Here is a 12,910-nt window from a genome sequence, read left to right as displayed (position 1 = left end):
AGATTTTATTTGAGGGCTCGCTCTCGTGTACATATTACAGGCGGTTCTGTCTCGTTCTCTCTCTCTCTCTCTCTCTCTCTCTCTCTCTCTCTTTTCTCTCCCCCTCTCACTATCGGCGAAAAAAGCGGACACGACGAAAAAAAATCGTTCAGCACACGTTGTGTTGTCGAGCTGCCGTTTGGCACGGCACGGCTTCGCCAATTATAAATCGCCGGCACGGCCGGATTTGTAAAGCGCGCTCGGATGGATAAAAAAGCGCTGATTGAAATCGAATACGCGCGTACGGCACGGTGGTAGGTAATTAAATAGACGAAGACGGCTGAGCAAATACATACATACATATGTATGTATATACATATATTGTGTATGTATAAGGAGCGTACGTCTTTTAGCTGCAACTTTTTAATTAATCGAATCAAATTTTAATTTGATTTTATTTCAACGTGCCATTTAATTTTGATTTGTGATTCCATCTAATCTTAATATTCTAAGATGTATTATTCTTCTTGTCTACATTTTATTAAATATCTAATAAAAGTTCAACGTATCAGTATACTGGATTTTATTTTTATTATATATTATATATTTTTATTATATTTGTTCTTTTTCAAGATGCATCTCTTTGAAGTGCCATCATAGGAATTTTTAAACTTCGTTATAAAAAAAAATTGATATTTCTTGAAACTTAGATAGCTTCAAGAAACTGCATCCTTTGAAAAAATATCACAATTTAGGTCAATTCTGATTGAAATAAAGACGTTATTATGAATTCTTGTGTAATCGAGATATAAGAAACTTTTTTTAAGTTTCTTTGGAAAAAAATCAGGCGCTTCATTAATTACATAAAAATAATGAAAATGAGAGACCACAGTTTGCAACTGGGAAACACGAGTGGTGTAATATAGTTAGTTTCCATTAGCGAAATATCCAATTTATTACGGGAGCAAAGGCGGCCAATTGGTGATCGCGATCGTAATATTATTATACGTAATTATATTTAACGTGGCGCATAAAGGCGTCGATAGATTAGAGGCCTTTCCTTTTCTGTGCTCCCTTCTCCTCTCCCAGCACGTTTCCAGCCACGATCTGTCCTACTCGCGCGTTCCGTAACATGTAATGATCCGTCCCGTTCGCCGGATGGCGCGGCTTGGCTCGCGTAATTAGAATATCAATTAATAATCGGGATTAATTAAATCCGCGATTATCGATGCACGTCGTGACGCGACGTGAGCTTTCGTCGTTCGCTCATCTGTGTGCGCGCATATATATGTCGCACACGGCTATATATGTCGAAGATGGAGACGAGTAGATTAGCTCGCGCGAATGGTCTATACGGCTCATGTCACTTTTTGTCCTTGATGAGTCCAATGACATTTGTCACGCGCATTTATTACACCGTTGTCGTTACATTAATTATCTCGCTCCTAACTCTGTGTGTAACCGGTTCGCAATTGATACCAAAGTTAATTTCTTTTTGAGACAGACGTCTCGGGTTTATCGCGAATATCGCGGGACGTAATTTATGTAGATAGACAACTATTTGTAACAATTTCTCTCTCTCTCTCTCTCTCTACATATATATATATATATATATATATATATATATATATATATACATATGAGAGTTGGTCATATGTTAACCATTCATGGAAATTATAGCATGTATATGTATATTATAATACACACACACACACACACACACACACACAAAATTGCAGTATATTTTATACATATTATTTTATATACCTGTAGCTGTAATAGTTATATATAACTATCCAGAACACAAACTAACAATAGCATTGTATCAATATTATAATTGCACTAAAAATATAAATGTAATGTAACGTACGATATATATAATAGGTAATTTGTTGAATAAGAAATTATAACATTGATGTAATGTTATTATTAATTTATTTATTATATATTATATATATAATACGCGCGCGCGCGCGCGCGTGTATTTATCGTTGGATGTAAACGATCTTGGCGATTCATGATCAGTTATAGGCAGCACATGCATAATGAACTCACGATGCATTGCTGTTCCAACATTTGCTGCGTTAAAATTAGAAAATTCTATTTGCAGAATTCTATTCCGACTATACTCCTTGCAGAGTTGTTGTTGAGTTCTATCTTTGATGCGCGAATTATTTCCCGTTAACCCCCTTCGGCTGGTATTTCATTCATTTACGACTCTACAGTGAAGAAAATTGTAACTTATACAAGATGGCGAAGTTATATCTCTTATGAAATCCCCTCTTCTGTTCAAGACAAACAACCAGATCTTCGAATAAACTGAAAATTGATGGAGGATGCTACAGATTTAATCTTTCCGAAAATATGTGTTGAGGATCACATTAGTCAGAGGAGAGAAGTTCGATGATATTGAAATCAAGAAATATCGGAATAAAAACTTGCAAATAAGACGGCAATCGTATCGAAAGTAATGATCAACGTCTACGAGTTTCGAGCCAGAATCAAAGCCGTCGTTTTGCTGAGGAATTTCATCGCGCGTTAGAAACCTTTCGATGAACGCGCATCTCCGTGATGCAGACGAGCAGAAAAGTGTCCGTCTCGTGAGATAACGAGTACGCATTCGGTCGCGTTTACCTGCGTTAACTTGGCTCCTCGCTTACTTGGCCGCGGCAAACACAGGATAAAGGCCGAGCACGATCTCGCCGTTGCCTACCTTCCAGGCACGTAATTGAAGCTGCTCCTGGAATAACGCGCCTAAGTGACAGGTGAACACCTTATACGCGAAGCGCGTAACCGTGACAGTCGTACATACGCACTGTGTGTCCATCCGACGGTTCACGGGTCTCTTTAGAGGGACGAAATATAAAAGCCTGGTACACGGTGGAGGGAATAAAGTGTAATCTTGGCAGTACGAGACGAGACGATGGTCGGAAGAAGTAGCCAATCAGCAGGCGAATATGACTGAGGAATCAAATATGCGGGAGAAGTAGAGAAGTACTTTGATGAAAGTACTTTAATGCGATCCGATTGGAACTAAATTACCAGAGTATTTCTGCAGGAAACAAAAAATTCCGTATCTTGGTCGAGACAGTCGTCGGTTATTGCGAGTAAAGTTCTTTGTCCGATTTCGAACAGTTTCATTAATTCATTAACGACTAATTAAGGTTTCACAGACGAGATTTTCGACGGAGATTTGAGATATCGTGCGAGGGATCCAACCGATCGGCGTCGGATCATTTTCTCGTTGATCTTCGCTCATTCCCGACGCCTGACAGGGGTGAATTCCCAATCGCGTGTTACCGTCGTGCATTAAACTCCGCGGGATAATATATCAGGGTATAAATCGTCGAACGTGTTGGAAGCTTTTATAGGATTTTTACAACGTGCGCATCCGTGAAATACTAGCGTCGATGGAGAGCACAGAGAAAGAGAAAGACAGAGGTTGCAGTTGCAAGGGGTGAGGAGCGGTTAAACTGAGTGTAAATCCAGGTATCGTTGGTGTGAGCAGAGAAAAGGGGAGAGAAAGGGACAGACTGATAAAAAGGGAGCGAGAGAGGGTTGGTTTGCGGCGGGGATGAAGCGTCTGGCTCATCCTGGGGGATACAGCGTGCGGAAGGGGATGCCCGGGTTTTCGCGTGCGTGCAGATCCGCCAATCGGGATTCAGGACCGCCTGCGATCGCCATGGCAACCCCGGGGGTTGACAGGAGGCGATTACGAAACGGGGGTAACCCGATTAAGCGTCGCGACGCCGCTCCTGGAGGCGACGTCTAGGGACGTAACGGGGTGACTTTCAAGAGAAGGGGAGGAGAAAGGGTAGGCCCAAAAGTATGGTCTGTTCGAAAGGGGTTGCTCTCTCTATTTGCCCTCTTAATCACCCGTTAAGTGCTGCGACCCCCCAATGTGGTCCCCCAGGCACGCAGCAACGAGTTTGTCCCTGCTTTTTCACGTCTCGATTGGTCAGTGGTAAATAACAACCTTGAGATGGTCCCGAGGGATGAGATATTTAATGTTGGCTTAAAGGCGAAATATTTCGGTTTGGGGTGTTATTTAAATCATTTATATTCAACGTGGCACGAAAACAATTCAAGGATTCATTGTAACAGTAACTTAGCCAACTTTCTTTTTTTTAATATAAAGAAATTAATTACTTTGATTTATGTTCACTTGTGCTAATTAAAATCTTACTAAAACTTATATAATATATTATTTTAGAAAATTAGCAATTAAGATAAATTAAGTAATTTCTATATAAAAACAATATATTTTCCATGTATCTTTATTGTATCTTTAATAAAATATTTATAAAAGAATCCAATATACTGATGACGAAAGAAATTTTTAATAATATAATAAATTCATGCTATTTATCTCATTCATATTGTAATTTTCCATAATGGCCTCGAAACCGTGAAATTATACGCTTCGTTTCATCTCACTGCTGAAGTTCACCGTGTTGGAAGCTAATCCGGGTCTTGTCAAAACCGCCCAGCCATCCGAGACGTTAGACAAACATCCTCGTTTCAACCCTCGACCCACCCCTTTATCGCGCGTGTGTGTTCTTTCGTGTCATAATGCTGATTTTCCGCGTAGATAGTTTCAAAATGGACCCTATTCAACCCTTTTCTCACGAGCAGCGCGTATATCTAACAGTCAATTCCAGGACAATGTCCCGATCGAGTTTGTCGTGATCCCCCTTCTACGCGCATTTCGTCCCCTTTTCTTCCAGAGCGACACGTACCATTGTAACCGGATACTCCCGTTTAGGGGTGGCTCCTTGATACATCGGGGGGTTGACCGGGCTTATAACTAGTTGCCACTTAATTTGGCAAACCTGGTAAGAGAACGAGGGGTTCGATTCGCCCCCCTGTCTCTCGACGGAGGGATTGGCCCGCTGAGATCGATTGGCGGATACGTCGGTATTCGCTGGGGACGACCACTCTCGAATTACCTCTCGTTGAACGTCGCGTATCTTTGCCTCCATCGGGTTCGTCGGAGAATTATCTTCCGCGGCGCGTTCCCTCCACCGAAACGATCAGAAATCCTTAACTACACTTTCTCTCAATAGGCTTCTATCTATCATGAACAAAGCATTTTGAAATATCCAAGCTCATTTAATAATCACGAGTTTTTGAACTTAATTATTTATGTTATTTTATGACATTAGATCTGATTTATATAAAGTGGATGTTTCTACTTTGCAGGACAAAAATATTTAGCCACAAAGGTTTGTGTGTGGTCAAACTTTTTTGCTATTCTTTAAATAATATTTAAATAATTCATTTTTGTAACGATTTTTACGAAATAAAGCATAAGTGATCTTAATCACTTATTCTGCGTACTTACAATTTTGTATAACTGTTTTTTGTTCGAGGTAATTATTTTCTGATTCATCTTTTTTGGAAGGGATTTTAATTCAAGCGTATATATCTTAATCTACTACGATTATTATTGAAATGTGTTACAGAGAATCACGTTAGATTTCTGAAAAGTTATTCGCAACAATATCATTGATGTTTCAGGTGAAAGTATGGTTCCAGAACCGTCGGACAAAACACAAGCGGATGCAACAGGAAGAAGAGGCGAAAGCCCAACAGCAATCGGGTGGTGGAGGTGGTGGTGGCGGAGGCGGTGGTGGAGGTGGTAACGGAAATGCTAACAACAATAGCAACAAAAACACGCATCATGTCAGCAAATGGCAGCAGGAGACTGGTGACTATCATCACGAGGAGGAGGATGAAGAAGAACACATCGATCCGGAAGCTGAGGAATGTTCAAGCGGTTCCGAAGCGTAGCTAGACGTTCTCTGCCTGGATTAAGATCCAGGATCGAGTAAATTGTCTTGAACAAACTTCGAGGAGAGAAAAAGGTGAAGGTCATACAATGAAGTCATCCATTGGAAGAGAATAGCGGGACACTGACTAATCGACTTAGGTTTGTTCGAGTTCGTCATCGAGTTGAGCATCGGAAAATTGAATTCTTCGAAATGTCTATGATCGTGTTAACGTTATGCGCAGGAAGCTAATAGCAATGAGTAAATTACCATGCAATAGTAATAGCACGGCGTTTTTCGCATCAAATTACGGTCGAAGCTTCGGGTATGAGTTCGATGTACAAAAGGAAAATCAGAAGATTCGGAAATCGTGATAACGACCGGCGACGGTACGGTACTCATCATATTGCAACTGAAAGCGCGACATCGTGAATGCGAAAATATTTGAGTTGCTTGTCGAATAAAAGATCTAGGTTCGATTACTATACTTGCCATTTCGAATATCGACACTAAGAATTTTGAGTAGAAAATTATTCCACTTTAATTCAAACAAAGCTTTCGTGTATTTTTGTCTCTTCGTATTTTCTCCCTCTCTCTTTCCTTTTCAAGTCTGTTATTTCTTGTCAGAATGATGACCTTTTTTGCACATATTCACGGAACTTACAGTTTTAACGCCGGTTTCAAATGGCTTATTGGAAGAAGGCAAAGATACTCTCTCGATAGTTTGTCATTGCTTTCTGAGAAGTGATGACCAAATGAAATTTGACACATGCACTGTTAAAAAAATATTATGAAATTTAATGTATTTTTAAGCAGGGAATGGAAATAATTAGTTACTATAATTGTTGTTACTTAGTTACTTAATTACCTTATTATTTTATAACGATTTAGTAACAATGTTGCGAAATTTTTATGATGTAACACCAGAGTTGGAACAGTTATTAGTTAAGTACTTTTCCAACGAGTTGGAAAAGTTATTCGTTACTGAATAAAATAACTCGCAACTTGTAATTTTTTGATGTAATTAATAACGGAATAATTTTACGGTGTTACTTGTTTTTTCAATAAGTAACGCGTAATGGTAAATTTACTTTTCAAAATGACTTTTCTACCCTTAGCGTAACTTTAGCATTTAATTAGTCACCATTACAATCATAAAAAATTGCAGTATCATTATCAAATTCTTATTATAAAAATAACTGTAAAAATAACGGAAAAGTAACTCTTCTTCCCTGCTTTTAAATTACATAACTTGAATTTAACTTTATGATATTACATTAAATTTAATTACATTACATTAAATTTAACGTATTTGTATCTAAAAAATATATTTCTGTACATATGTATTAGGTGCGCAACTAAGTTCTCGCTGTTATTTTCATGGCATTTGCATCAAAATAACAGCGAGAACTTAGTTGCGCACCTAATATAAAAATAGACTTTTGTACATATGAAATGTAATATACTTTCTATCAAATTTTATGTGAATTTGTATGAAATTTAATGTATACGTTCATTATATTTAATACTACTATAACTTAGTTTTCAATTAAACCATTTATTACTTTTCAGTTACTTCATAACTACAAGCTTACAGTTACTATGTAACTACAAGCTTACTTCATAAGCTTACAGAGAGTTACTACAACCGTTACTTAAATTCATTACGAAATTTCTAACAGTGTTCTGGATCTGGATTTGAATCTTTGGCACAGAGAGCAACTATGTAACTCTCTACATCATGCATTTTCATTTAAATGTTTATAAAACTGGAAAGTTCCGTTGTTTAAGTTTTTTTTAGAGTTTTTTTGGAGAATAGTTGACAACAATTAATTTAATCCCAAAGTAAATCCCAAAGAGAGAGACAAAATCTTTTTAACGTGAAGAGAACTTGTTAAGTTTTATTTCAAATTTATATCTGATGAATCGACAGAGTAAATTTATTGTTCTAGAGTTCTTTCATTAATATTTTTGAAACCTATGTCTATCATATTTGTGTGTTTTGAGGTACAAGAATAGGATCTCAAGTATTGCTCAATACTATTCTTTCGTAATTACGATTAAATGCAATGATTTCATACATATCGCATACAGAAATTTAATATTGGAAGTAATTAATTATTTATTTTGAATATTTCTTGGAAATCGATTAATGGAGGCATTTTTCAGTATTTTTAATATTCAAAATAAGTAATTTTCAATAATAAATAATTATATTACGAATTTGAATCGGTAAGAATAATTCTAATTAAATAAGAAAAATCCTATGTTCGATTAAAGCGGATTTTAGTGCTTAAATATTTCCATGTGAATTTATATTCATATCTTCTGCAAATCGCGCGCTGAAATCTTTTTTGATCTTCAAACGTAATTGAATAGAATCAGATATGTATATAAAAATTTACATAGAAATATTTAAGCTAAAACCTGCTTTGAATATAGGATTTCTTTTTTTAATTTCAGTAGTAATTTGAACCAGTATTAAATCGAGTTTCTGTAAGAGATATACACAAAACTATATACGAATACAGAAAATATGATAGAGAGTGCATAAGATATATTGATGAAATGGACTCTATATCGCATGTTTATTCGTCGACGAAGAGTATCTTTTTTATTCTCTCTTTTCTTTCGACCGGAACCACGACACAGTTCCTTAGGATCTCAATTTCGCGATGTTGCCAAAGATCAGCAATCGCGGAAATCCGTAAATATCGTTTCGATTAGGACGAGGACGTTTCTCAGGCCAAACTATCTTATAACGGGTTTGAAAGAAGCAACGGAGAAATCGAAGGCGTCTATCGGAAATCGTCTAATGGAGGTATTGTCTGTCTGCCGGAGACGACGGAGCTAAATGGACGCGTTTCCGGCGGAAAGCGACGACGCTCGTATCGAGGACGATCGATGCTAACTTTAACAAGACGGATAATTTTTTGATTGACTGATCGATTCACAACTATACGGAGAGAGAAATTTTTTGTTAAAAATTTATTGTTTGTTTTTGTGCTTTATGAATTTTATTTTAATTTATAATAATTAATAATTAGCTGGAATTAATAATTAGCTGGAAAGTCGCTCACAATGGCTATTTAGAAAGTTGTACGGAATGTAGTTTTTTAAAGTTTTTTAAAGATTTTTAAAACTTAGAAAATGGTTTGCGATGAGGATCGATCGTCCGCAATATGTCAATATGCCGATCGCCATCGGCGCGCGTCATTTATCGCGTTCATTGCAATTACACATTTCTTGCCATAAAAACAATTCGCCATAAAAACTAACTTTCCTCGGGTGATGTAAATAAATTGTAGCGGGAGACTACAGCGCAGTCTTGGAGCCTTTCCCAGAAGTATCCTGACGTCTTGCGTTTCGAGAACGTGAGTGTAAATAGATAAACTAATGCGAGAGGAATACGAGATGCACTGAACGAATGCATGTATTCATGCAGAGCGAGTAAGTAAAAACTTAACAGAGAGTGCCAAACTTCGTAAATCCTTAGCGATACAGGAAACCGATAAACAATCTGTATTTATAGTTACTGTATTTACAGCTGTATTTAAGTCGTTATTCTACGCAAGCGAGCAGTATTTCTTTCATCGATTGATGTTTCGAGATATGTACTGACAGTTTAAATTATTATTGCTAATGTTATATAGACGGAGAATCCTTGCGCCATAACGAAGCTGTCGCAGTAATAAAATATCTATTTTCGAAACTTTCAATCTTCGATTCGTGATATTGATACATCGATATATTTTGGATATATGGTTGGAACAAAAGTTCGTAAAAAAAACTAAAGATTTCTTAGGATCATAATGTGATTACACAATAAGTAAGGAATAAATACCTTTAACGGTTAAGCTGGATCTTAAATTCTTAAATAATTCGGTTTGAATTTTGCCGGATGTCCCGAATTTAAATGGCCAAACTTCGGGAGAGTGAAGGAAATAAATTAAAAAAAAAAAGTTCTTTAAAGATGTGCTCGTTTTTGCTTCATTTTCAGAGAAAATCGCAATAAAAGACAACTCATGATTTTCGGAATATTATTGTTTTCAAAGTAAAATATTATTGCTTTCGTGTATGATTTCAGCGATAATACTTTAGAGGCAGTGCGAGAATATGCATGCCGATTTCCAGAAAGAATCGTATTAGATCGGTAAATCATTATGTTGAGCAGATCAGTATTTGACTAATATAGTCATTTAAACTGCGTGCCGAATTAATTTTTTAGTCTTTAAATAAAAATCCGATATTAAATATAGTAATATCATAAATTAAATTGACAACCAGTTTGATACATAGACATTTTAGAAAAATCTTAATGATGCTGAATAACATACAGTGAGTACAAAAATATTTGCACAAGGAAATTTTTTTATAAAAAAAAATTTGTAAAAAATAAGCATTAATTAGCAATTTTAATATAATGAATATATTCTGTTATAATATAAACAAACAAGTTTTGCGTGTATTCCTGATTTTAGAAAGCTAAATTTTTCGACTTTACGACGAATACTTTTTGAGCGTCCAAACAATATAATTTTTAACTTTCACTTTTTTTCACTATTTTTAAAATGATATATTTTCTACAATTAATGCACATCTTTTTGGTATATATAATTTTGAAAAGCATACAATTTATTTTATTTTTTATGAATAAATTGTTTACCCAGCAAGAAATGACTATCAATTAGACGTCGAATTGATGTTAAAATTATCATATCGATATTGATGCATCTTCAATTCGATAAGAATAATGTTTATTTTTTCGCCGGATAATGTTTATTTTTTAAAAAAGTAAGATTTTTTAAAAAAATCCTCTGTATGAATAGTTTTTGCACTCACTGTATAAAGTTCTATAAATTTTATTACAAAAAAATGTTTGTAAAAATATTTTAAAATATTTAATAATTGTATCATTCGATAAAACAAAATTTCAATTTTATAAGACCCATTTTTTTTTATTGCGGTAGTTTATAACGGAATTATGAGAAATTAAAGTTAATTATTTTTTTTATTTCTGCAATCATAGTAGTAGTAATAATAATAATAATAGTAGTAGTAGTAGTAGTAGTAGTAGTAGTAGTAGTAGTAGTAGTAGTAGTAGTAGTAGTAGTAGTAGTAGTAATAGTAGTAGTAGTAATAGTAGTAGTAGTAATAGTAGTAGTAGTAGTAATAGTAGTAGTAGTACTAATAATAATAATAATAGTAATGGCGGGGAACTACATTAGTCCTTATATGTCTGAACTCAGTCAAAGGCGGTATTCAGTTCGTTCTTATTTTAAAAATATTAAATTCTTATTTTAATAATCTTAAGTAATGTCTTAAGATGTTAATATGGCTATCTGATTGGATCATAAAACTATATTTAAGATGTTTTAAGATTTTTGATTTAAGATCTGTTTTAAATATAAGATCCGACTATGAATACCGGCTATAGAGTCACCTAAATCTAAAAGAGTTCCTTTAACGATGCCTGCTAAGTCAATATGGATTCCAAAATTTTTCTGTATATATGGAATTTACGGGGTTTACTTGCAACCTATCAGTTATGAGTCCGTCGTCGTTCTCATACGGAGTCACACGACGAGCCCTAATCCACGAAGACTTAGTACTAAAAAATCTTAGAGAAATTTTAGAAATCAAGTTTGTAGGGGAAACTTTTAATATATACAAAGGAGAACGTCAATTTATTACGGTCACAAAGTTACATGTTTCAAATAATACAATATATTATATATTCATTTGAATTAAATTTTATTTCAGATAAGATTGAGCGCCGATAACTTTCGGACTTTCAACATAATCAATTTGAAACGCTATTAATCCCGCCCTAAATTAAATTTTAAAAACTGTAAAGAATTTGCAAAAAATATTACCTCAGCCAGGATTCGAACCTGGGATCTCTCGATTTTTCGGGACGAAAACTTTTAAGTTTTTATGTTAAAAAAATCGAAAATTTTAGTTTTTTAAGTTTTTTTGGATAATAGGTCCATAAAATGAGAAGAAAATTTCCTATTTTGTCCAGCTCGTAATTTTTTAAATGTAAAAATTCATAGTGATTTTTTTTAAATTGAGAAGCACAAGTAGAAAATATCATATTCAATTAAAATAGTTTTCCATAGTAATATTTCTTGAGAATTTATACAATTTTCCATTTTCCAAGAACTATGCGCCTATTATATTACAATATTTGTTAGTCTTGAAACACAGTCTTAAACCGAAACTGGAGTAATGATATCACAAATTAAATTGACAAGCAATTTAATATTCTTCTTCTTATTTTGGACCTCTAGCCTGTGTTACACTTCTCTCATATGTTTCTAATTCGCACGCTGATTATTCAATTGCCACGAGCAACTTATTGTTCGTTAAATTATAACAATGAATTAAATTATTAACAGTTTTTTAAGATGCTTATTGTAAAAAAACTGTTAATAATTCGATACTATTATAATAAGTATTTAAAAAAAAAATTTATTGCGAAAAATATTACTTTAATTGGGATTCGAGCCCACATTTTGTGTAGGTGTCGTCTCAATTCGATTAAGGCTAGAGATTTTAAGTTTAAAATTTTTTAAATTTAAATTTCGTTTATTTTTAATAAAGTTACACAGCTACTTGAAATTTGAAGTTTATAGCATTATAAGCTTTTGTTCCAACCAAACATTATTTCACTATTTTAATATTATTGATCAAAATGCGTCGCATTACAAGAGTCTAAGACTTCAACTCGATAACTTTTCTTCAATTTAAGGAGCTTATTTCTTAAGAAACACGTTGAGTTTCAAATAGGAATCATATTCCTACTCCGCTCAAGAATCTAGCCGGTTATGGCGCAAAGATTTTCGCTTGTAAATAATCCTGTAAATAGCGAATTGTGATTTTACTCGACGTGCAGAGCCATAGAATTGTATGACCATCCAATGATTCAGTTCATGTTCTCTAGCAATATAGCAAAATAAATTAAATCATCCATAAAAACGTTTCGCTTTTATACATATCTCTCCTATGAATCCTTAAATAAATTTTTTACTGTAAAAAAAAAAAAGAAAAAAGTAATGAAAAAGATGTAATAATAAGCGATATGCCATATTCGCGGGTTTTGGCAATCTTAATAATAATATTTATTTTTGTGTAAATTTTACAATTTCAAGCAAACT

The 12,910-nt window shown here is 34.5% G+C and overlaps 2 protein-coding genes across 2 annotated transcripts in view; one reads left to right on the top strand and one right to left on the bottom strand.

The window, feature by feature from the left end:
- Positions 1 to 12,731, top strand: part of LOC105152202 (uncharacterized) — a 53,977-nt gene extending 41,246 nt beyond the window's left edge. The window contains exon 3 of the mRNA XM_011066333.2: positions 5,500 to 12,731. Coding sequence (XP_011064635.1) covers positions 5,500 to 5,772 — 273 coding nt within the window. The 3' untranslated portion in view covers positions 5,773 to 12,731. The remainder of the gene's footprint in view (positions 1 to 5,499) is intronic.
- The window catches only part of Csl4 (exosome component 1 Csl4), a 266,182-nt gene that overhangs the window by 75,559 nt on the left and 177,713 nt on the right, over positions 1 to 12,910 (bottom strand). The gene's annotated exons all lie outside the window — the stretch shown is intronic.

This window comes from Acromyrmex echinatior, chromosome 1 (assembly GCF_024713525.1).
Source record: "Acromyrmex echinatior isolate Ae372 chromosome 1, ASM2471352v2, whole genome shotgun sequence".
NCBI lineage: Eukaryota > Metazoa > Arthropoda > Insecta > Hymenoptera > Formicidae > Acromyrmex > Acromyrmex echinatior.
This window is presented reverse-complemented; position numbering and strand designations above follow the sequence as displayed.